General features: G+C 41.8%; 1 protein-coding gene across 1 annotated transcript in view; it reads right to left on the bottom strand.

The window, feature by feature from the left end:
* Window positions 1-987: 987 nt before the first annotated feature.
* LOC103464869 (nodal modulator 1-like) overlaps window positions 988-25,436 on the bottom strand; it is a 34,910-nt gene continuing 10,461 nt past the window's right edge. The window contains 35 exon segments of the mRNA XM_008409244.2: window positions 988-2,228; window positions 3,338-3,430; window positions 3,522-3,641; window positions 3,734-3,835; window positions 4,877-4,987; window positions 6,178-6,261; window positions 6,904-7,045; window positions 7,464-7,591; window positions 7,680-7,793; window positions 8,435-8,561; window positions 9,406-9,565; window positions 9,713-9,795; window positions 10,812-11,033; window positions 11,116-11,211; window positions 11,288-11,351; window positions 11,549-11,636; window positions 12,750-12,886; window positions 14,024-14,155; window positions 14,284-14,425; window positions 15,227-15,404; window positions 15,500-15,650; window positions 16,040-16,145; window positions 16,407-16,496; window positions 17,590-17,727; window positions 18,308-18,460; window positions 20,147-20,219; window positions 20,350-20,456; window positions 21,864-21,964; window positions 22,123-22,168; window positions 22,241-22,330; window positions 22,842-23,021; window positions 23,023-23,061; window positions 24,166-24,345; window positions 24,432-24,510; window positions 24,610-24,765. Of these exon segments, the coding sequence (XP_008407466.2) occupies window positions 2,097-2,228; window positions 3,338-3,430; window positions 3,522-3,641; window positions 3,734-3,835; window positions 4,877-4,987; window positions 6,178-6,261; window positions 6,904-7,045; window positions 7,464-7,591; window positions 7,680-7,793; window positions 8,435-8,561; window positions 9,406-9,565; window positions 9,713-9,795; window positions 10,812-11,033; window positions 11,116-11,211; window positions 11,288-11,351; window positions 11,549-11,636; window positions 12,750-12,886; window positions 14,024-14,155; window positions 14,284-14,425; window positions 15,227-15,404; window positions 15,500-15,650; window positions 16,040-16,145; window positions 16,407-16,496; window positions 17,590-17,727; window positions 18,308-18,460; window positions 20,147-20,219; window positions 20,350-20,456; window positions 21,864-21,964; window positions 22,123-22,168; window positions 22,241-22,330; window positions 22,842-23,021; window positions 23,023-23,061; window positions 24,166-24,345; window positions 24,432-24,510; window positions 24,610-24,765 (4,144 nt within the window). The 3' untranslated portion in view covers window positions 988-2,096.

The raw sequence follows: 25,436 nt of genomic DNA, 5'->3' as shown, positions 1-25,436 counted from the left end.
GAACGCCTTCTCCAAGTCCACAAACACAAGTCCACATGGACAATATACATAACAAAATAATATTACTGTTGATCAGATGAAAAATGTTGCTCAAATAAAAAAAMAMAACTTTATATCTAAAATATCATGGGGCATSAATGGTTTAATGCTTAACTTCAACATCAAAATATAWTTAAAAATTATGCCATAAGTACCTTTMAGAGAACAGAGAGAATCTAACGGGAAGATTAATACACAGGAAAAAAAACTAGGCTTTCATAATGGTTTCCCAGTTAATCAAAAGCAACATATTTTAATGTAGAACTGTAACCAGTGCATATACTTTACATTTGTCTCTCTTAGGTGATCAAGACCCTTTTTTTTCCAACTTTGAATTGAACTCTATCAGTGTTAAAGTTTTAATCTGTCTCATCGTTCACTAAAACACTAAAACTGAGGAATTCATTTCCAGTATCTGAAGGAAATCCCTCAGGCTTTTAAAAAGAAAATCTTTCACAATTTTAAGAAATGCTAAATAGGTTATCTTAACACTACATTTATTCAGACTGAAAACAAAATCACACTAAAGCAAACAACTGATAAATTTGTGAGTCCTTCAGATGCTAAAAAAAATATTTGCAAGCATTTTTCTGCATCGTCACTAAACGGCTCAAATCTACTGGCCTGATCTCCRTTTCATTTCACAATCCATACTTCTTGTTGTTCAGGTTAAAAACAGATGATAGAGAGATGTTACATATGTGCGGAATTTTAGAAGCAATACAACATTTTAGCCTCCTAGCAAACAATCAGCCTGGCCAGGACTTGCTATGAGAAATCAGGAATCACATCAGGAAAAGAAACTGTAAAAAAAAAAAAAAAAAAGGAGGAAATGTATAAAATAGCACAGCTTAACAATAAGAAGCTGAATCCTGGGGACTTTCTGAGCATATGACAACTAGAATAACACTGCCCTCAACAGGGAAAGCAGTAAAACAGTCCAATTAATCTCTTTTCAGTCAAACTTTATTAATTTTGTCAAAACAAACCAAAATGAAAAATAGAAGACTGTGAACAAATGAAAGCTATAATCACTCCCCTCCCCCCGTCTTCTCCTCACCCCGGCTGTCTAAATACGGCTCAGCAGGATTCATCCTCGAGTGAACGTGAGCCTCACCAGACAGCAAATAAATTCAAAACAGAAAAATCACCGAGCTCCAAAGCTCTTCCCAGCTCTGAGCCGAGATCTGCTTCTAATYGTTCCCTATTCTAACTCGTAGTCGTGACAGGCMATTTGTAGATATTCACATTAACTCACTGTAATAGATAACTCTTCATCGATCTGATTTAAAACTAGATCATCACACACAAACTGCACCGAAAACAAAGCTAGTCATCATTTACATCCGATTAAACATGTTAATAAATTAATCAAGCCATTAGTCCCAATATCCCGCCGCCCCCAACCTGTTATTTAATAAAAATATCCACAAAAAAAAAAAAATACAGAAAATGTCCAGCATTCTGTTCTTCCCTCCCATCCTGAGCTGTTTTCAAGAACTGGACTTGCAGTGAACTGGACTTAAGCAGATTCAGCTCAGCTTACAGCAAAACGGCTGCAGAAGTGAAATGATTTGATTCAGATTAAAACAACTGTGTTGCATCTGAACTGACCTCAGCCCCAACAGACATCTGAGCCTCCTAAACAGATCGASGGCCGATATGAGAGGCAGGTAAGAGCTTTCAAACACACATGTTGACCTTGAGAAATTACAAACGTATAAAAACAGTGGTTTTCTTACAAATGTGATCAGATATACTGGGCAATCCCTCTTGTAGAAAAAAAAAATACACACAAAAACTAATTAAAACTTCATCTTTCAGTCCAGGGAATCTGATTGGCTGACGGGTGGCGGTAATGCATATCGAGTTTTTTTCTTTTTCTTTTTTTCTTCAGATGTTTTGCTTATATTAATTACACCTTGGCATGCTAAACAGTTCACTGGCACACCAACGCTTTGGCGTAAACGCTGGTGCAGTGTGTCCTCTTTGGTCTCTGAGGTCACCAGTCGCTAGGGATCAGTTTAGTGGACGCAGACGTGAGGGCGGGGCCCGCCTCACGTGCGCCTGGCTTTCTGTCTCTTGGCCTGACGCTTGGCTTCATCCAGCGCAGCGATGTCGGCGCTGGCCTGGGCCATAGTCCTCACTCCCTGGAAGCGGCTCATGAGCTGCATCAGGAGGGGAATCACCTGAAAAAGAAAAAAAACAAAAAAAAAAAAAACGTTTCAGTGCATCTGAGCAATTAATTAGAAGAAGCAGGAAACTGAAAAAGACTTCCAGACCGGGATTTGATCTTGAGGGTGAAGGCTATTCTGGSCAAGAGGACYTTTTGCATTACTGGCAAATAAATATATCATTGGCTTAAAAAGGTTATTGATTTGAGCAAATTTAAAATGGTCAAAATGATTACGTTATCTAAAGGTACTGCATTAAAGGCTTTTTTTTTTTTTTTACTTTACTGGATGCTAAAAATTTATGTATGCATCTTTATTTAGAGAATATTATTAATCACATCAGTTACGAGTAGAGAAACACATCTATGTTAAAATCCTGCTTCTGCTTAATAATCTATATAATGTTGTTCTTTTTAGGGTAGCTGTGTATTTTCTAATAAATGTCAAAATACAAAATACCAAAGTTCACTATGAATTCAGGGCACATTTTCCTACATTGGACAGGTTTTAAATATGGAAAATGGACAAACCAAGGACAGAAAGAAAGGGACGAATGAGGACATGAGAAAAGAACAACAGGAAAAATATAAGACAGAAAGTAAAGGAAGTACACCCAAAACAAACGAACGAACGAACGAACGAACGAACGAACGAAGGAAGGAAGGAAGGAAGGAAGGAAGGAAGGAAGGAAGGAAGACCAGAATGGAGGTGAAGTAGTACACAAGAGACAAAGGGATATAAAAAGGAAGAAAAAGAAGATATGAGGACATAAGTGATAAATAAGAGGACAAGAGGAAGGAAAACAGAACAGAATGAATTGAGAAAGAAAATTTTTTGCCTATTTTCTTGCCTAAATTCATGTTTTTTTCTCATTCCAACTCATTTTTTAAAAATGTTTTGATATAAACATTGAGTTACGAGTTTTATGGCTGCAAAGGACCAAACTGGAAATAAGCTCTAGGCTTCCTTGTGGTTTTTATYGTGTGTTGTTATGCCTGACTGCTGTTAATGCTGCCGTCTTCTCCACACAAACTAAATTCAATTCAAGATTTATAACTACAAGAAGTGAGGAAAGAAAATCCATGTGAACAGGGARCCTGGACGAGGTCGGGTTTGACGGCTACCTTCTCGTGGTTGTACGCCGCTATCAGCAGGAGCAAGGTGAGAGGCAGAGCGATGTAGGAGCCTTGTGCAACGTCCTGGTCRGGCACTTTGCGCTGCAAAGACAAACGGAGGAGAGAAACGGACAAATCAGAACTGATGGCATGTCAGAGACTAAGACGGGAGTTTTGTCTCTCCGTTTCTTACAGTGGGGTTGAAGGTGAGGGTGACGTGCTTGTGGTATCCGGCGGAGGTGAAGGAGACCTGAGGCAGAGTGAAATCGTACTGGGAGCGGGACAGGGTGGAGTACAGCATGAGAACGTAGCTCTGCAGAAGACAAAAGTCACAGATTGGGTGTTCAGATCACAAACTGCACACGGCGCCCGGATAATTAGTCGGAATAAGCGATGAGTCGATACCTCGCTGTCCCTATCCAGAGGGGGGAAGTGGAAGAAGAGGGACTGTCCCAGAGAGACGCTGTTGATGGGATTGTCCAGGTTGTCGCTCTTGAACAGCTTCACCTGGTGACAGAGGAAATCGTCAGCTGTAAGCTTTCCTTTTAGATGCAACAAAAACCCAGAATTTGGTGCAGAAATGTTTAGTCTTCKCTGCAGAATTGGAATTTTCTGACACTGCTTGGCTTCTTGGTGTTTAAAATTGCACAACAAATGTTCACCACAGCGCTCTTGGGAGGCCGTTCCTGGAAGCCAACATGCAGCAGCTGTGATTTTGTTTTTTGTTTTTGGATTTATYGTTATGTTGGGACAGCAATCTGTGTCCAAGTGGCAGCTGTAAAATTAACTGGTCATTGAAGTTTTACGACACATGAGTCGAGGCTGGGAAATATGGCTGAAAATCATCGCGATACAAGTTCATGTCTGTAATAATTATCAATAATTATCAATTTGTTTCTTGTTTTAAATATCTGAAATACTACCAAACCGGTCCTGAGCCGTTCTACTCATTTCCTCCTGTCGCTCCACGTTTTAGTCTTTTTATTTTGTTGGCGAAACATGAAACTGCTGATGCATAAGTTTCTCTACAGGTTGTTGCTAGGTAACCAAACAGTGAGCGAGTTAAAGTTGATGCCACCCACCTTGCTTAGCTTGGAGTGAGGAGTTGAGAGGGTTAAYCCTTTCCTCTGCCTACATCTCCCAGAATGCTGTGGGGTTCTGGAGTTCAGTGACTTGATTGAACACTCAATCAAATGTATTTTCTATTGATATTGATCACGTCTACTGCAATATACAKTGTTATTGATTCATTGCTCAGTCCCACCATGAACTAAAACACCTGCAACACCAAAGACCAGACTAACAATAAAGTACCAACCTCGACTTTATTGGGCGCTTTGCATAAATTTGAGCCTCCATGTACTTTATTGAAGCTCATCAGTCAACCAGGACATGACAATCCTAAGTTCAAGCCCGGCTCGGCACAGCTTGGAACGTGACTAATACGACATTTGTGCGAGTGGTGAACGTAAACGTCTGCTGAAAACTGTTCCAGGGATTTCCAGAAAGCAGCAAAACAGACCAAGCATCAGGGAGTGCAAGTCCTACCGAGAGCGTCGGGAGATGTTCAGGAGGCGTAACGATGTTCCCGCTGAGGTCGAACTGATTGATCTGTCTGAAGGCGATGATGTTGACCCCGTCAATGTCGCTGCTCCCAACCTGATAGGAAACACGCAGCTTAATCTAACAGTACGAGCCGTGCATGTTTAAAAAAAAAAAAAAAGAAAAGAAAAAGTGAACTGAGGAAAAGCTTTTGTTAAAGTCACATGGTGCGATAATAACAGAGAATTAAAGGGGGAATTAAGGCATTTCCTGCCTCGCGAGAGAGATTAGGTGGACCGCAGCTTTTCAGACGAGATGAAATTATAAAATGATAGGTTAGAATTTGGTTGGGGAGCGGATTAGCGCTGCTTTTGTTCAGCGGAAAAAAAGAAGAAGAAGAAAAAAAAAAAAAGGGGTCCACCTGATGAGGCTGATATTAAGTCGTAATCACAGGGTTCTCACAGTCATTTCAACAATTCAATTACCWAACTTTTCCATACCCTTCTCAAACTTTCTGTGCATAACCGATTTAACAGTTAAATTAATAAATGGAAAGAAAGTATTACGTATTTATCTCAACTCTGGAAACTTTCAGCACTTTAGGTGGAAGCAGGAACTAATACAAAGTTTGACCTGCAGTCTAGAGATAAGGAAGTTTTAAAATAAAAAGAAATCAGAACAATCAGGTTACTCTAGCTTCTGCTMAGGTACTCAAACAAGTTAAATAAACTTTGATGAGACTACAAAGTGAACAGAAATCAAATATGTTACTGTATTGTACTGATTAAAAATAGAGAAGTCCTGCCTAAATTCAGAGTAAGAAGTTATCATTACAACCAACTGCATAGATCAGGGGGTGTCGTCCAATGGGCCTAAAAAAAGGTCATATTTTTAACAACTAAAATCACAAACTTGTACTGTGATTTTTTTTTTCACCACCTCAACAATAAGCTAAGCATGCAATATTTTATTTAAACAAGTAAATAAATATATCTAAGGGTAGAGGGAGTGTCAATTACTGTACACTGTAAACTTAAAAAAGGGTGACCTGGTGATTTTTTTTATCAGGAAGAATATATATATATATATATATATATATATATATATATACCAAGATTAATATGATATATATTCATTAATCTTGTTTGCTCTCATATGGATATTATTTGATCTCGATCATTAAACAGAACATCTTTTGGTTTGCACTTTTTGCTTGTTTTGTTCTTTATGATGAATATATTCTCCAGTCATTGTCCGTTATTAAAAAGCTTACGATTTGTTGAGGATGTTGTCACCCTGCTGCCTACCTCTATCGCTCTGTGCTGAGGCAGTGCCCTCTCTATGTGGTCGTTGCCCTCGGCTCGAAGCTGTATCAGATATTTACACCCCGGCTGAAAGAAAASAACACAAACATTTAGTCATGCGAAGCGTTAAATAAAACAGCCTAAAAGCCTAGCTACAAATAAAATGCAGCAATCGAGTGCTTCAATTCAAACTCGGCCCTTCATGCCTGCCTCAAATACCACCTACATGTTATATTTAGCGAGGTCAAATCGCAGTGTTTTTGCACCTGGAGTACGAGATAATTCAACCCCCCCCCCTAAGGTTTTAAAACCTTCTCTCACCAGCAGACCCCTGAGTCTGAATCGACCCTCCTCGTCTGTGACGGTGTCCTCGCTGTAGAGGCTGCATTCTCCCTGACCCACCGCCTCCACGGCCACGTCTCGCTCCGCGTCGCCGCTCAGGGACTGCACCGCTCCGTAGCAGCTGGAAGCGAAAGCACAAGAACACACATGCGGNCTGAAAGAAAACAACACAAACATTTAGTCATGCGAAGCGTTAAATAAAACAGCCTAAAAGCCTAGCTACAAATAAAATGCAGCAATCGAGTGCTTCAATTCAAACTCGGCCCTTCATGCCTGCCTCAAATACCACCTACAYGTTATATTTAGCGAGGTCAAATCGCAGTGTTTTTGCACCTGGAGTACGAGATAATTCAACCCCCCCCCTAAGGTTTTAAAACCTTCTCTCACCAGCAGACCCCTGAGTCTGAATCGACCCTCCTCRTCTGTGACGGTGTCCTCGCTGTAGAGGCTGCATTCTCCCTGACCCACCGCCTCCACGGCCACGTCTCGCTCCGCGTCGCCGCTCAGGGACTGCACCGCTCCGTAGCAGCTGGAAGCGAAAGCACAAGAACACACATGCGGAACAGACAATTCAACAAGGTACGGCATCGTGCAAAAGTTTTCATACACGTTGAGCCCGTCCACAAACACAAAAGTAGCGCATATTGTAAAGTGGAAGGAAAATGGAAAAAAATATTTTCTATATAAAATCTGAAAAGTGTGGTGCGCAAGATTYAATTACAGAGGTGTGAACTCTGCTTACTGATCAAGTGACTTCAGAAGAACTATTTGGACATGACTATTTATAAGCATCATAAATATAGAAAAAAGGCTTTTACATTAAAAAAATAAAAAAGATTTTTCAATTTGTAACAAACTAAATTATGTTGTTCCATCTMATAAAATCCCAATAAAAAAAMMCCCTGAATATTCTCTGCATTGCTCTGTATAAATCAGTGTGTGTGTACCTGTAAGCGGTCTTGATGCCCGTTATATCGATGCTCAGGTTTTGACCCTCCTCCACCGTGATCATCTGAGACGCCGGCTCAAAGCGGAACTCCTTCATCATCGGCTTGAAGTAGTACTGGCCTGGACTCTGGAGAGAAAAGCAAGGTTATTTCAAGCGTGGGGCAAAAAAAAAGAAAAGAGGAAACTTTATATTGCTTTCTGAACTGTTGGCTCACCAGGTTGTTGAAGGTGAGAAGACCGGTGTCCTGGGTCAAAAGGTTGGAACGGAAATGCCCTCCACTCAGAGACAGAAGCACTCCAGAGAGCGGCTGTCCATCGTCTGATATTATCTGCAGGAAAGAAAAAAAACTATTCAGATTCATGTTTTACACATAAAAATAAAATGTCCCTGAAACATAAAGACATTGTGGGTACTGTGGGTGTAATCAAGCTGGCTGTTCAATTTCGTGTCACAGATGTTTTATTTAAAAGGGGGATGTACAAGTGAAGGATAACCAAGGGCACCAAACTGTGTGTCAATGGTGTGGAACTGACGGCAGAGCCATTTATCACTTAGTCAGAAAGGGAGACTAATACCAATTTGTGCAGTACGGAACCTTTTAACAAAAAGCAGGATAAAGGCCAAGAGCACAGAGCGGGAACCCCCCCCCCCCCCCCAAAAAAAAAACCCGGTTTGAACCATCTGTGAGTAATCTTCTCTCTTAATTAAACCAGAACCACCAGAACCAGCCCCCAAAAAAAAAACCCGGTTTGAACCATCTGTGAGTAATCTTCTCTCTTAATTACACTTTCAGAAAGAAAAACATGAACAGAAACTTTTGATTCTGACATTTCATATTCACTTAAAACCAGCAAGATCAGTCCAGGGTGGTAAAGATGAAAACAGGCTGAGTGGAGACAGTGTGAGCGGGGCTTGTGATCCCTTAAATGTAAAGTTGTTACAAAGTATRCAGACGATGGTAGCATGTACCTTGAAGGTAACTCCGGCCAGAGCAAACGCCTTGAAGTCTCCTGGGGTTCCCTCCACCGGACTCAGGACGAAGCCCTCCTTACTGGCCTTGATGTCGTACAGCCGGTCGCTGTGGAGCGGGCCCACGCTGGCGGAAACAGGAAGACTAAGTAACTCTGATGGAAATAGGAAGGCTAAGTGACGCTGACAGAAACAGGAAGGCTAAGTAACAGAAACAGGAAGGCTAAGTAACGCTGATGGAAAGAGATAGGCTAAGTAACGCTGATGGAAACAGGAAGGCTAAGTATTGCTGATGGAAACAGGAAGGGTAGGCAACAAGTAAATATGCACTGAACTGAAATGCGGCTTGATGAATTTGACTGGCAGCTAATCAGAAGGATGAGCATGGCAAATAACAGTTCAATAAATGATTTCCACTTATATTTTTGACTACATTTTATGAAAAAATTATTTGATTTTCAACCCTATTTCTTTCTCCATCTTCACTCCAGTTTTCTGAGGCCGCCCCCCGGTGGCCTCACTTTGAAAATCGGTTTAAAAAGGCTTCGTTCAGTTCAGACTTTCCACACCAACATCTTTTCCCATCCATCATGTTTTAACATGTTCTTCTACTTCAAAAACMCCTAATTTGAATAAATAAGACAGMATTTCGTCTCAATGGTTCCATTAAATCCCTCAWACGTTACCACGGCGTTTACATCCATGACTACATTACATTTGATGTTTAGCCTTTAACCSGATGTCTGGATTCGGAAGCGTAATGTCTTGCTTTATGCATGGCTGCAACGCCGCGCATATCCTCTGATGACAATAAACATCCAGAGGGCCCCATCAGAGCCGCACACAAGGCGTAACGCCAGCGAGAGTCCATCCGTTTTCAAGCGAAAGCCACAGGCGGCGTCGGCCCAAAAGTCCTGAACATCCTCACTGAAATTTTAATGCAGTCCATTTATCTGTCTGGATTTTCATACCTGTAGGCTCCCAYCTCATTAGTGGCCACAGTAATGAGYGGCACAGAAGCGCCTCGCTCCGTGATGGATATTTCCACACCTTGGAGCTCCGGAGACACTCTGCCCTCCAAGAAGAGGCCAGCGCGCCCAACGATGTCCACCAGCCGACCGGGGCACGATTCTGACGAGAGAGACAGATAGAGAGAGGCGTTCTGTGATGCAAGCAAAGAAATGGACAAACCTACTTATTCATAGTTAATGTGAATCCTAAATTTAGACCTGCTCTCTACATGTCGGACTTAATTTCAGTGTGTGAGAAATCTCTTACCCCCCGTTATAGTTGCTTCCACTTCAGGCGGGTAGAACAGCAGCTCCTTGGAGGAGGGAGTGACTGTGATCTTCTCTCCAGCCCTGCAAGGAAATATTAGCGCAGCTCTTTGTTTATTTATTTTAAGACAGGTGGTTACTTTTAATGGATGCAAGGTTTCCAATTTTGTGAAATTACAGGCGGCGTATGAGAAAATAAAGGCGTTAAATAATTTCCGCTCATTAAGATTAAACTGTTGGTAGAGAAAGTTTTTTCAAACACTTTCAAATGTGCATCACTGCACACCGAGTGAAAATGAAGGGGAATCTGACTTTGCGTCACTGATGTTACTAAAAACCAAATCTGCACGTAGAAATCTCACGAAAAGAATTACAACGTGCACACTTAGTGAGATTTATTCAGATTTAGAGATCAAATCTTCTGTCTTTTTGTTAAGTTTTGTTTTCATAATAATTCCACCTGCCGAGTCTGATTTCTCTCCCAGAAGATATAGCTAAGATTATTTTATAATTCAGTCAGAACTGGAAATCTGCCCCAGGTCACATATTAGCGGAAAAAAACCGAAGAAAAACAACAAMAAAAATTCAATAAAAAGTTAATGTAAGCACAGACGGAGCAGCAAGATCAGAGGTCTGCAACCTGTGGCTCCAGAGCCGCAGTCCGGCTAAATAAATACAGAGCCAACAATTTTTTAAAAATATAAATATAACAAATAATTTTTTTTTGCATCAAATAAATCCTGCATTAAATTTTCACAACAGAATGGCATAAGTACCAGCAATATTTATGATCTTTTTCTCATCAATACGTTGGAAACTAAGTGTTTTTTTTTATTTACAACATTTTCTTCCCACAGACGAAAACGTATCAATTCTCTTTATGTTAATGGGGTTTTTTTAATTTATTTTAAAAACGGAAGTAAAACGGTGGTGCTTTAAAAATGACCGCAAATTTCTGTAGTAGATATTCAAGTTGTCTTTTCACAAAACGCTATGCATCAGTTGCGAGTTTTATTTCGCTGGACTGAGGGGGGGGGACGTGTGTTGGGTTAGTAAAGGTCGCAGACCCGTGATCTAGATCATGGAATGCGCGAACGGACCTGGCCCAGTACGAGAACTCGTAGTGAAACGGGCCCGCCAGCTCGTCGGCCTTCTCCAGGATGGGGGGACTGTCGTCTCTGGCGCCGCCCTGCTCCTCGGCCGCTCGCCGCTCTCGTTCCTGCCGCCGCAGCTGGATCTCCTGCAGCTGCTGCTCYTGCCGCTGCTCCTCCAGGCTGCGCAGCGGGCCGAGCACCAGCGCCGGCTCGCTCTCGATGGACGACCTGAGCGGCGGGGGGAGATCAAAACAGTTAAATGGACGCTCAGACGGACAGGAACGTAGCAGCCCGAGGCTTCTCGAGTTACTTGATGGTGACTGTGACGTCCAGCATCTTGTCTGTGGTGATGAGCCCMGTCATGTGATGGCGCACGGCGGTGAGCGTCAGGATGCTGGGGGCCGAGCTGCAGAGAAGAAGCAGGGACGTTTGCAACGACACTTTGTTCAAACTGTTAAACAATCGGCCGCGTCTTCGCTTACGTGTCGTAGGTGTAGAAGTCCTGCTCGAACTGATGGCAGGAGCGGGGGGTGACTTTGTAAACACCTGGACAAAACCATTTTTATGTGATTAATCACTTTGTTCCAGTTTTATATTTAGCTAAGTCTGACACACACCTTTCGGGTCAAAATGCTGCGCTGCGACTATGCACGAGGGAAAGGTTTGCTGGTCTGTGGAATTTTCCTCCATGTGCTAATTAACGCCGTGTTAAGCTACAGAGAGGTCAGGAGAAAGAAACTCACCAGGCTTGGAGAGGCAGAAGCGATTGACTCCTTTGGAGAGGTTGTAGACGCCGACGTTCTCGGGTTTGCTGCCATCTTGGAAGAACTCCTGCGGGGGAAGCGAGCGGAAAGACGTCGTGAAAACTCCGGGGAGAGCGGTCAGCTCAGGGAAGGAAAACACTGATTACTGAGTTAATCTACGGTAAGAGGTCATTTTCTGAAACACCCGAGTTTTCTCTTGCGTCGAGAGGGCTGAGCGTTCAATTTTGAGTTATATACTTTGAAAACAAAATTAAACTTTAACTTTTCTTTGTAAGCTGACTGAGCAAACAAAAAAATGTGGCCTTCCTGACTTTACTAAACTTAGACATATTTATAAAATACAACAAAACAGAAACCCATTGTTAGAGATTTTTTGGTATTATCATTTTGTCATTACTTTAGTTCATATTCAGTCTAATGCTCAATTTAAAGTGTTCTCTTCCTCTGTGTGTATAAACTGACCTGGAGGCCCCATCTGCCTGTGTCTTCATGTGAAACAGTTAACTGTGTGTTTCCCAGACCTTAAATTACGTCTCCACAGGTGCCTTCTTATCAGCCGGAATACTCCCCATCTTAGAAACTGCCTGTGCAGTAATAATTTATCTCTGCTGTCTTCTTTACCTATCCTCCCTGTTTCTGCTCGATAATAAAAGACAAGCTGTAACCAAAGGTTTACAGAACGCTCAGTGAACGGCTTGGAGGAGCAGTTTGATGAGTCTTCTCCTTTTGCAAAAGCTTGGTCATAAAATTCATATACGTTGTCTGTGGTTCTTCTATTGAAGGTTCGAGAAAAATACTTATCACCCATGTTTTGCTTTTCATTTTTCTGCTGAATAGAAAAATACAAGTTAAAAAAGATTAAATATGTGAAACACTTCATTCCCCATGACCAGAGAGATATTGGTTGCTCTTGAAGAAACGTGAAAAATTTGCTCCGTTCAGCGATCCAAGTCAAAATCAACGTTGCTTATTGTAATCGTGTTTTTCTTTTTTAATATTTTTCCATCATGTCACAATTTTACAATTTTGAGAAGCTGACGCTGCCTCTTCTGGACGGAGGCCAAACTACAACACTATAAGAAGGTCTAAGCAGATGTTATTAGTTAATCGACTGGAGCCAACTTTAATCTAATAAACCATTAACCGTTTGTGTCCCTACCTCGGACGGCTGCATACTGACCAAAGTGATGGCGTGGGACAGGGAGCAGCGCAGGATGTAGCCAATCTGTCTGAACTCGACGCCCAAGACGTCCGAGTCCAGGACCTCCACTTCCAGGGATTTATGCTTCCAGCACCATTCCTCGTGAGAAATGCCCACTGGGAGCAGAAACAGCGGGAGAAAGAAATAACTTTAAAGAAGGTTGAGAAAAGTCCTCGGAAGCATCTCGTCTGTGCTCCCTGAAGGGATCTTTAAGAAAAAGCTTAAGAACGTTAAGCACCGCAGCAGTCAGGGCTGCCAACACCAAACTGAGAACAGACACCTCAGGGATGCTGTGTGTGCAGACAGCTTGCAGGCAAATAACAGAATGTACACTGTATGCTGAACAGGATTATGGATGTATGGAGCAGCAGGAGACCCAGAGGTGCCATCTGTGCGATAACATGTCTGCTATTTTACCACAGTTATGATCTAAAGGTGTTAATTACAAATTGATTTCCCAATAATTAGCCGCGGAGTCAGAGAGGAGGAAGAACGACTTTTACAGAGACACTCGGAGGAAACGAGCATCCATTTCCCGCCTCACCCCCCCCCAAAACAGCAGAGGTTGATTTTCACAGAATACAAATGCATGAAAATAACTCTTTGATCCACAGCTTGTTTTTGAAGTTTGCCCACTTATAAGAAAACGAACAGCCTCTAAGTATTATGGTAATTAGATCTCATGAAGAATATCGTAAAAAATAAAAAAATCCCAATATGCAAGAGTGATTTGCATTTCTTTGACTGAAATGAGAACAGTGGCGTTAAAGGGAAAGAATTAGGCTTCCACAGATTTTTTCCTGCTTTTACTGTCTGTCAAACTCAAAAATGTCACATCAAGTTCATTTGAATTTTAAGACTTTCCAATGTAAACCAATAGACCCTAGTATTACTCCGAGGTCTAAAGAGAACTTCATAAGCCACAGCCAGGAATGATGTAAATGAATGATGTCTTTGGCAACAGGAAGTAGGATAAAAAAAAAATCCTGCCCTTTTGTCTGAGACACTGAAGATGCATAGATGAGACTTGAAGCATGATAGTGATTCAAACTTGCTGAGTGTCAAAAAAAAGAATAATTTTTGGAGCGGAGAAGCAACTCTTCACACATTAGCCCTACAAAACATCTGTTGCTTAGCAGCCAACAAACCTAAAGGTTTGAAAGTTACACAACAAAAAAAACAACTTACAAATTCAGCAGAGAAATTGATGTTTTTCCCCTCAGTGTAAATACTTGGTAAGAAATTTAAACAACCTTTATATTTTCCAGGCAAAACGTTGTCAAAGTTGAAGCTGAGGACGTCGGCACTGCCAGCCAAAGCCACCGTCTTCCTCTCTCCTTGCCGGCTCACCGGCTGCAGGGTCACAGACAGGTCGTCGCAGGAAGCTGCAAGAAACCAGCGAACACGAGGACGGCTTAGACGGGAGCATCCGCAAACCGGTGTGAAACATTTGCTCGTTTAAGGCCAACAGAGAAACCTGCATTGAGTGAGGATCAACCAGGAGAGCATTTACCGAGGCAGTAAACTTTTCCAGAGACGGAAGCCATGAACTGGGTGAAAAGCAAGTCTGTGAGCGGCCGGTCCACGAGCGAGACCTCCAGGGCCTGAGGCTGCAGGGCCAGGCCTGCTTTCACCTCCACTTCGGGGAGCGACACCTGAACACACGGAGGACAAGTCAGGGGAGCAACGTCTGTAAAAAGCTCCCACAACAGAATGACACAAATGGTGCAGTGTTCCTTGGTTCCTAAGATTTTCACACAAGTTCCTCAGTTGAGTCCCACTGGGGACGGAAGTGGCAACATTTGTTACATCTTCAGCTGGTAAGATTCGTTTTTGTACTGCGCCGTGTTCAACGATCCAAACCCTCAGGAAATCCCGCCGCCACCCTCACCTGCCGCAGCGCTGCGTCAAGAACTTACGCAGGAAATGACACGACACCATCAGAAGACGACGCGAGCTCAACTTCCTTCTACACAAAATGTAAACAAAAACGGAGTAGAGCCCGGATTTTAGCGACTGCAGAAATTCTCTTTTGTCTTTGGTCAAAGACCACGAGCCGTTTCTCCTGCTAGCGCAGCATCACGTGTGCATTCAAACAGCGCCAGAGTTCACTTCAACCCGACCGAGATCTGGGCTCTTAGGTGGACCAGAGTTCGCTTTTTGGGTCAGCATCAGAGCTCGATTGCACATTCACCCCTCCACCAAGTGAACCGGACTTTCTAGACCAAAGCTGACCAAGCAGGGCTCAAGTGAATGCACCCTAAAAGAGAAAAGTTTGTTTCTGTTCTAAAACCAAAAAAAAGTCCAAGTTGGAAAACCTTCTACACGTCAAACTTAATATTTGTGAATCACTTTCCAGATTTATAATAACTAAAAAGGTTAAATTATTTAAATGATTAAAGGGTCCAGATGATTTCGGACACTTAGACGAAACCTGAAAGCTACGCGAGACTCACGTGGACGCTGTAGTTCCCAGGTTTGGCCTGGAAGCAGAAGGCCCCCTGAGGGTCCGAATCGGTGGTCCAGCTGAGGGCCTTGTCCTGGCCTCGGTGGGTCAGAGTGACCTTGTAGCGCCCCTGCTGCTTCATGCCCTCAGGCAGGCGGCTGACGGAGATCTGGCCACAAACGCTGAACCTGCGTTCAACAAACATCAGGACGCTACAAGGCTTCTCGGGGACACCAACCACTTCCTGTTGGTACTCGTTCGAGTTAGAAAACGGCAAACGTACCCCGCCGTGATGATGTCGGGAAGCTGGGGCGTGTTGGGGGCGATCTTCACCGTGACCGTCTCGAAGAGCATCAGCTCCTTGGTGACGCGGATGGTGTAGACGCCGGCCGTCATGTTCTCCAGCCGGAAGGAGCCGTCTTCCTTACTGACGACTGCGGGGGACAACAGGAAGGACGGTGCAGCGTCAGAACGCGTTTGAAATGTGAACTACAAGACGCTACCACGGAGGTTAAATCTGCAGAGGAAACGAGGAGTCTTCAAAAGCCCAAGTAAAGAATATCCAAAGATATTTTCTATTAGTTCGTGTGCTGAGACGGCTTCCGATATGGGCAGTACGGTCACCACCCAGGGCGGCACGAAAGAAGACTCGTTCAATTTGCACATTGAATGTTTGTAAAAATAAATAAAAATAAATAAATAAAATATATATATATATATATATATATATATATATATATATAAAACCTGCCAAACTCATCTACAGGATATGTAATATTGTGTATTATTTTTAATAACACAACACAGCGATGCTAAAGCTTACCCTTAATCTGATTGTTGAGCGAGACGGTGGCGTCTGCCACGCCCTCTCCGTCGGCGCTGTTCAGCACGCGGCCCGTCACAGAAAAGCCCATCACACGGAAGATGGGCTGAAAAGAGAGCGACAAAAACAGAACGACGTTCATAAATGTTAGTGATGAGTGAGATCTGAACATTACCAAACACAAAAGGAGAGAGGGATTTCAGATCATTTTAGTTTAAAAATACGAGATGACTCCATGTTTTTTTTTTGCACTTAATACTGAATGCACAAATTAAGCGGCAGGAATTATTCCTTTCTCTGCTTAACGCTTAGTAAATCACAAAGCAAAACAAAACCAAGGAGGAGAGTCTGAATTTTAACTTTTTACCTCGAGTTTCAAGCTGTTGTGTTCCACCTTGAAATTCATCCTGGAGGGAGCGACATCGAAAGTGATCCTTTCTCCTCTGTAGAAAGGCACCTGCAGAGGAAGGAGGGTCACAAATAAAAGAGAAGTCATTTTTCTGCTTTGAAACAACAATCTGATCAAAACAAACCCCTGAAGGTGAATTTGAAATCGTTTTTCCTTCGTTTTTTTGGTAATATCAATATTTATTTTTTTATTTATGGTTCTTGCCGTAGAATCAAGCTGCTACATCAGCATGACATGGTTGGGTGGTTATGCAAGACAGGGGAAGTCATTATTATATAAAAAAAAAAAATAGAGAATGTAGGATGTGGTGGCATCTAGTGGTCTAAACTGAAAACTGCAACCATCTGAAAATCAGTGGCTTACCTCTTAGTCGTACAGGAAAAAATTACACTGCAAAGAATTTGTATTTCTGCAGAAAGATTTAAACACTCACTTTGACGTAAGTGATTAAATATGAGAAGCAGCCTTGATTTCAAACTTGAAAATACAAAGTCTAGGCTAAAAGGGGATAAAAATTTAGAATTGGGACAAAAATTGTCCAAGATCTGCAGAAAAAGTCAGTCAGTAAATCAAAGATTTCTTGAGCGGATTAATTTGATTCATTCTAGCAAAATTTCTTCCTCAAAACTTAATTTAAAAAACTTAATTAGAAGGTTTTCCTAGCCTGGCCTACGTACTTCTCCTCGATTCTCATCTCCTCTTAATGCTCCACCTGGACTTTCTCTCACTGAGCTGGATCTCTCCTTTCTTATTGGGCCATATTTTCTTCCATTTTCGATTCATACCAAAAGCATTCAATGGCAAAACAAAAAGGGTCTTTAGCAGAAAAGAACAAAAAAAAAAAGTGCAGAAGTTGCTGCTAACTTAGCTTGTTCGGCAAAATAGGCCTAGCATAATTTTTTTAATTCAAGGGCATGTACAGGTCAGAACTTTACAACTGGGTTTCGCCGAACACCAGCCCAATGCACCGCTTCAAGCACAATACATAAGTATTACTGATTTCTTTATACCGTTGTATACACTGTTTTAACCATTTAACTGACCCATGCAGTAAATTAATGACTGCTAGATATAGCTTTATACCTCACATTAATGTCGATCTGCGCCTGTTCTTAGCAAACAGAAAAGCAGAAGAACATACCACGGTGTAGTCGCCGCTGGCCAGTGAAGGAAACGTGAAGGTGCCGTCGTTCTTCGACTGAGTGCTGCACAGGTAGACGAGGGAGTTGTCCTCATTATCCGCTCCGTCCACTGGGGACATGTTGCAGCCGCTGATGTCCTGGAAGTTAAAGAACATTAGCATTTTCAACCCACCAAGGACCACGTTACGGTCGCCATCACTTCAAAGGTTAGAATTAACCATAAACACAAAGGTTCACTGTAGATTTTTTTGACAGATTTGAACAGCCTAGGCTTTGAATGTGGGACCTTGAAAACCACAGACAGGAGAAGGAAAGATCTGCAGAAGGATGGGCAGATGGATGTATAATGGAAGGTGGGAATGTTAAATCAACGACTTCTAGATGGCTGGAAGGACAGACATGGATGCATCAACAGACTGGAAAGTCTGGATGAATGAATGCAGTTTTTAGACAGTTAGACGAGATGCACAATCAGAGAAAATTGATTTTTTAATGTTCTCATTTTTCTATACCTGCCTATGAAGATTAGGAAACCACTTCAAACAAATTTAATCCTTTTCCAGGCTCCAAATAAAATGCTAGGAATAGATTTAAGTTGAAGCAGCAAACAAACAAAAAACCCCCGATCCCTTCTAGATTAGCTTGAAAGACAAAAACTTTCCGATCCGGCTTCACTCCTCTTGTTCGTTGGAAACGTGCGAACGGATGTTGGTGTACCTCTTTCCTGACCGTGGCCGAGTACAGCAGGAAGGTGACCTCCTTCATGGGCTCTCCATCACTGCGGACCTCCCCAGAGACGTCGTAGCCTCCAACCACCAGATGCTCGGCGGCCAGAGCGTTGGCATTGGAGACGTGCACAGCGGTCTTACTCTGCATGGAGACAGCAAAGGTTGCTGCGTCAGGCAGCATGCAGGGGCGGAACAGTTCCCCTTGTTTAGAGACTGTGTGATTAGTCCTGGAGACCATATATATATATATATATATATATATATATATATATATATATAAAGAAAAAACCTTGCTGACCTGACATGGAACCTGATCAGATCAGCAAGTAAGTGAATACTGAAGTTTTTTAAATTTTGTTTTGTTTTTTTATCCTCAAGAGATGCAGAGTTAAACACAATTTTTAAATGTCAAGATATTTAAAGTATGTTTTTTTTTTTTAGACATTTGGACATTTGAAGAAGAAAATATTTACCCAGTTGAGTTAATATTTGAATGTCAACCCAACGCTGAACTGGCTTCTGATCCAATTACCCGTTTTTTTCACCTGCACCCACAGGAGGGAACATATTACTCCCATCCTCAAAAGCTTGCACTGGCTGCCTGTATCTTACAGGATGCACTATAAAATCCTGGTACTGACTTTTAGAGCTCTTCATGGACAGACGCCAGACTACATTAAGAATCTCATACAGCCTTATGTTTCAACTAGGAGCCTCAGGTCGTCGAATTTGAACTTGTTGACGGTTCCTCGGACCTTTTTTAAGACTCGTGGAGACAGATCTTTTAAAGCTGTGGCGCCCCGCCTATGGAATGAGCTACCTTGCACCATTCGATCTCTACATTGCATAGACACTTTCAGGAAACAACTTAAGACCCACTTTTTTAATCTTGCTTTTTAGTGTACTACTGTGTTTTATTGTTTGTATGTTGTTTTTAATTTGTTTTATTTTTTATACTTTGTGCAGCACTTTGTGATCCTGGTCTGTGAAAAGTGCTATAGAAATAAAGCTTACTTACTTACTTTTTGGGCAGCATTTAAATATTGCCAGATTCTACTTATCGTTTCTTTCATGAACAGATCAAATTACGATCAAAAGAAGAAAAAAGAAACAAGCAAGTAAAACCATTCTATTTTTAGTCTGAAATTATCGTTGTATTTTATTTCTGTAAGATTTTGAGTGGGTCGTGTCATATCAGGTAAGCTAACATATTATTTGAAGTGGCCAGAAAAAACTAGAAATAAAAAAATAAAAAAAACAGCTACCTCGGCATAGATTTTGATGTCTCGTCTCATGTTCAGCATAAAGACAAAAGTGAAAACTTTTCTTTCTACATTCACCCTGATATTTGATTAACTGTGACGATTCTGCAGTGGGAAACCGAAACACGGATTCTCGTTTAAAAGCCAACAAGCCTGAACAAGGTTATGAGCAAAGTCTCGACACTAAATTGCATACAGTGCAGATTGAAATGTACTGGCCCGGTCGGAAAGTGCTCGACTTTCAGCGCTTTACTTTTAGCGCCCAGCTCTGTCCTGGCGGTGAACAGTGATTTAAAACATCATTCAGAAAAAGTGCAAAAAGTTCGCAATTCCAACTCCTCCCAGAAAGATGAAGTCAGAAGAAAATTGTCGTCGTGGTCGCTCGTAACGTCGACGCAAAAATGCTCTCGAAACTCATAAATCCGTCACTATTTTTTTTGAACACATAAAAGAAGCGGCCGTTAATCACAGCTGTAACCTTCTGCGTGATTAAATGGCAGAACCAACAAACAGAATGCCACGCTTTTTACTGTGGCAGCGTGAAACCCTGCAKGAAATACACCAACCTTCTCCAGGGACCAGGAGGGATGGAAGGCTGTGATATCAAAACTTCCAGGCAGCACTTTGAAGAAGGTGTACCTGTGTTAACAAGGAAAAAAAAGGATTAAGTTTTTGCCAGCAGTTAACTGTTAATAATTTCACCAGTGTGATTTCTGCAGAGGCATTTGTGCAAATCCTTATTAAACAAAGAGAGCCACGGTGCACTTACTTTCCTCCAGGCTGTGTGAAAACACTCCTGACTTTCTCCTCTGATCCCGCCAGGCTCAGTTTGACTTCGACTCCAGCGGGGCCCAGGAGGTGGCTCTTACTCAGAACCTAGGCGGTCGGATTACACAGGGGAAACAAAATATTCAAAACAAAAACCAGCAGCAGGACGGAAACTGCACCGGCTGATCGCGACTGTGGAGAAACGGCTTCATTTAGACTAAGAAAACAGCCTGGGTACATAGATTTATCGCTGTTCACGTTCATTAAATGTAGCGGCTTGAATCAGTCAAGAGTTCAGATGATTCGCACCCATTTTGCTCTCTGACTATGACTCTTGATGAAGGCGTTCATCATGGCTTCAAATTAATTTCATTCATCAGATGATAAACTTTAGGTTGCTGAGATCACATGGTTGTTCCAAGCTTAAACCTCTCATGGAAAATACATATATTTGGATGTGTGTAATTATGCTAAATGGTGCTCTTTAAAGTCAGTGATCTCATTCAGAATTTGTTTTTTTTTTTTTAACTGTGAACGGATTCTTGGCTTTTTCTGCTGAGAATCGAAAAAGCCAAGGCCAGCTAGATAGATAGAAAGATATAGTCACATTTTGTTTTTAAGCTGTCTTGGTCATAAAAAAAAAAACTGAGAAACTTGCAGAACTACATAGAAGTCCAGACAGATTTTTCAAAACTTATCAAAAATGTTTGTTTCTGTTGCACAAGTGTTTCGTTCACCAAACATGCTGTTTAAAGCGCGTTAGCTATGTAAAAAGTCAGAGTTTATGAAAAAGGGGGCATATGCGCTTATGCATAAATGGACAATGGCTTACAATAGTAAGCAATAGCATGTTTAGCTATTGATCAACTCACAAGCTATTGAGTTTGTGAGTTGTTATCTCGCAAACTCAAAGGAAACAAACAAAACAAAGTTGCACGCATAAACTCTTTGTGAACATGTACGGAGCACAGAGTAGAGCAGTGCTTTCCCTCCCACACCTGTTGCTGCGCACTGGTGCTCAGCTGGCTGAAAGAAAGCGACAAAAGCTTTCCTCTGCTTAATAGAAAGAGAAATTGGGCCATTTGGAAATATTTCTGGTCCCAGGGGACAGAAACAGTCATGGCATGAAAAGCTTTTTATTATCATTTTCTAAATGAAGATTACTGAAAGGAAGCAAACCCACTGTGGAACTACGCTAGAAAGAAGTAGCAGATAGGCAAAAAAACTAAACAAAACAAAAAACAAGAAGATAAAGTCTGCAATAAGATCTTACAATACAACAAAATGTAGCAGCTAGTTACTCTATATTTTTTTTGCTTAATTGACTTTGTTATGTCTTTACATGAAGGGGAGCAGAAAATTGCAACTGTTGTTGACAGATTGTGTAAACTCTAAGCACCACACAGTCAACGGTTTAGTAAAAATTATCCATACGGTGGCATTCTAATTGTTTCTTTCAGTTATCATGAAGCATCATTTCCTTCAGCGCGTTTTGAAAACCACAGAAAGCCTTACCGTTCCTGAGACCGAGAAGCCTGTAAAAACAAAATTGATGTCTTCTTCTTTGGTGCAGATGTCACTGACTCCATCCACATGCAGGTCCACGCTGGTTGGCTCTGTTGGCAGTAAACAAGAACTATAATCACACACACACACACACACACGCACACGCACACACGCACACACACACACACACACACACACACCCACACACAGAGAGAGAGAGAGAGAGCCTGCAGACAACCTGTGGTTAAGAGTTAAAAAGACTTCTTACCAAAGCTCCAGCCGAGAGGAGGCTCGATCTTCAAAACAAAGTCTCCCTACATTTCAGAGAAACAAGTGTGAGCTCCATAACGTCTCTTTCGGAAATGTTCGATCAGCAGCTTCGTTACCTTGTCATAGAGGGGGATCATGAAGTACCCATTGATCGGAGCGCAGTCAGTCTGATACTTTAAGGAGCCTTGTTTAGTGTACAGTTTAATCTGGGAACCAAACAGGACACGGAAACAGCGTTTGAATTGTGCTCGRCTTTATTTTAGGGTTTTAATTGCATTTAGTTGGGTGCTTTTAAGCCCAAGGTTGATTTCACAGGTTTAAATAACCCAGTGCCTAAATCCTCTGGAGGCTTGAATGAGGCAGGATTAGGAGGAGCACTTAAGGTCTTCCTCATCAACTCTGACAGATATTAGGATTAGGAGTGAGACTGCCACGTGGAGAACCTGCACAAGATTATAGTACTAATTTCAAATGATACATTTAAAACAAAACYTAAGCACAGACAACAGATAAACCACGGGTTTAATGTAGCTAAATTACCATCGAACTACGTTCATTGTATAATTATATATACAGGCAATTTWTTTTTWTTTTTWTTTTTTWMCMRRAMMRRAWWWTKKTTWMSKWWTTTTATTCTGCCATTCATGCAGATAGCTCCGCCTAACCTTTGGTTTGCTACGATAAACCAGCTAACAGCTAGCGGCTAGCTCATCTCACCTCGATCAGGGAGTAGTTGATTTCAACGTCGGATTTGACAAATCCACCACAAGCCACCACGATGTCATCTGAGGAGCCGGCCAGGACCTGAGTGTAGATGACGCAGAACAAGAACCAAAAAGATCCTACATCTGCTTGGATCGTAATTCTCAACATCTTTGACAGACCGATMAGAGCCACCCAGCACGCTGCCTCCGGTTCCGTACCAGCTGAGCTGCCGCTGTCAGACAGTGCTCTAAAACGTCCTCAACAGCGCCCTCTGGCGGGTCGGAGGATATATAACGCAGATAATTTAAAAAAAAAACGTATTCGTGAAAATACGTCATTAGGAGACTTAACCCTATTAATTATTTTTTATTAATAACATAAATGGAGCTAAAGACAGATAAGTACATGAAAAAAAACGTGTTGGGGCAAAAGAGAACTGACTAGACTGATGTGAAGGTGGAGATTCACCCCATCCAGAAACACATAATGGGTCAGATCAAAGCAGAATGACCTAGTCAAAGTTCAGACCTAAATCTAAATGAGAATATGTAGCAATATTGGTGCATCAAAGAAGTCAAATTAAAAGATACCATGTGGYTTTAACAGGACAGTGTTGAGAGGTGCAAGTGGTCAGAATACATTTGTAAGGCAATGTAGAGCCAAAATGTGTGYGCATATTTTATTTTCCATTATATTAGAAACCTTATAGAGGAGGGAAAACTCTCTTTACGCACCAACTGCTATAGGTTTATGACTGACCAGTAAGAAGCCATCCTGCTCCAATTCTACAGTAACCCGGGAGTCATTTTAAAGTTACAAAGAAATGTTCAAAAAACATTGCTGTCGTTCAGGACAATGCAAATTTATTTATTTTACTGCACAGCTGTTTCTATACTGTTGTATATAAAACCAAATAAAGAAATGTACACATGACCAAAATACAGGTMGCTTTGGTAAAAAGATCGCTAAAAAAAAAACCTCTTAAAGTGCATGAAATGTAAAGACGCTGTTAATAAAGAAGTGAAGTATATTAAAGTGAAACAAAGTCCTTCTTAGAAGGAAAAGATACAAGTAAAAACACAACAGCAGACCTAAAACCATTTTCTTGACTACATATAAAACTGTGATAAGTTAAACACTGAAAAAAACTGACAGTATGACAGCATATTCACAGAACCACGCAAGTTAATACAGGAAAACAAACAAACGACAAAAAACAAAAGAAATKAATGCAAGAAAAGTAAAAACAATGTAGAGATTGTGTTTTTTGTTGTTGTTGTTGGTTCAACTCCCGTATGTCTGTCTACTTGTGGAACATCTTCTCCGTGCCTCACACATGTGTGGAGGACTTCGGTGGAGAATGTGCCAGGACCACCGAGTTGTTGAAATTGCTGGAGAAGCTGGTGTGGTAGCTGGGGCTCCGCCTGCCGGGACTGTTGAGCTGAGGCTCAGAGGCCGCCAGGATACTCTGGGCCTGACACAGCTTCTGGATCAGGAAGCGTTTGTCCTTGCCCTCCTGGAAAACAAAAACCCGGAAAGATTTCAGTGCACGGGCTTTTACACCGGCAAACCTTCACTTTGCGTACTACCCAGTCTGCACACCATAACCAGCTTCTCCCTTAGTTGATTGATGACTTTCTTGTGAGCTCTGGCAAGTGCGATCACATAAAACATGGCCAAACTGTAAAGAGAAAAATAAAAATAAAAAACATTTTTAAGTTCAGCCAGAAAGACAAGAAGCATGTCTATCAAAGCGTAAAACACCGCAGCGACAACTCACCACGTGACGACAAAGAAAGAGACGGCAAAGGTCTCTGACGCGAGAAAGTTGATGAAGTTTCTGCCGTTTTGCGGCAGGGCTTCTACCGCGGCTGGAAGCGCCTCCCAGGACGTGTTGTAGTTAGAAAACGGTCCGCACGCCTGCGAGGACTTGATGCTGCACACAGAAGAAGAAAAGTGGAAACGTAAAATCCAAACAGAACCGGAATCGTGGTCGGGAAACTGTAATGAAAAAAATTAAAAAGTGCATATGCACATACGGTGTAGCTGTGTCCATTTTGCACTTGATACGAATAAAATAAAAATCCCCAGTAAAAGGAGTGTTACAAACCGTGTAAATATTTCAATTAATTAAAATAAGGAAAACTCAAGTATGACAAACTCGTTACATTTAAAGGGTTTATCACTGTAAATAAAAACAAATCTAAGATCTAAATCTAAAGAATATAACCGCTACTTTTAAGGCGCTTTCGCACTGCAAGGAACGGAACGGAACGGTTCCGAGCGTGTTCGCATTACAACTTGCGACCGGTTCCACCCGGCCCCATGGAACCACAAGAGCTGTGGTTCCAATCGTGCCGGCCAAGCGGTTCTGCTTAGAACCAGCAGCTGATTGGCTGCTGGTTGTTATGGAGTCAGACGTTGATTTTCCGTTGACAGCTGGCTCTCACTAAACTGTATTTTATTTTGTAAAGAGTGCTCTTTTCAATATGTTTATTATTAGTTTTAATTAGCAGTGGATTCGTCTCAATATAGTGCAATCACCTGGTCTAATGATGAGGTATTTTTTTTTCTCAGCTTACTTGCTGATGAACGAGTACAGCCGCT

This window comes from Poecilia reticulata, linkage group LG1 (assembly GCF_000633615.1).
Source record: "Poecilia reticulata strain Guanapo linkage group LG1, Guppy_female_1.0+MT, whole genome shotgun sequence".
NCBI lineage: Eukaryota > Metazoa > Chordata > Actinopteri > Cyprinodontiformes > Poeciliidae > Poecilia > Poecilia reticulata.
This window is presented reverse-complemented; position numbering and strand designations above follow the sequence as displayed.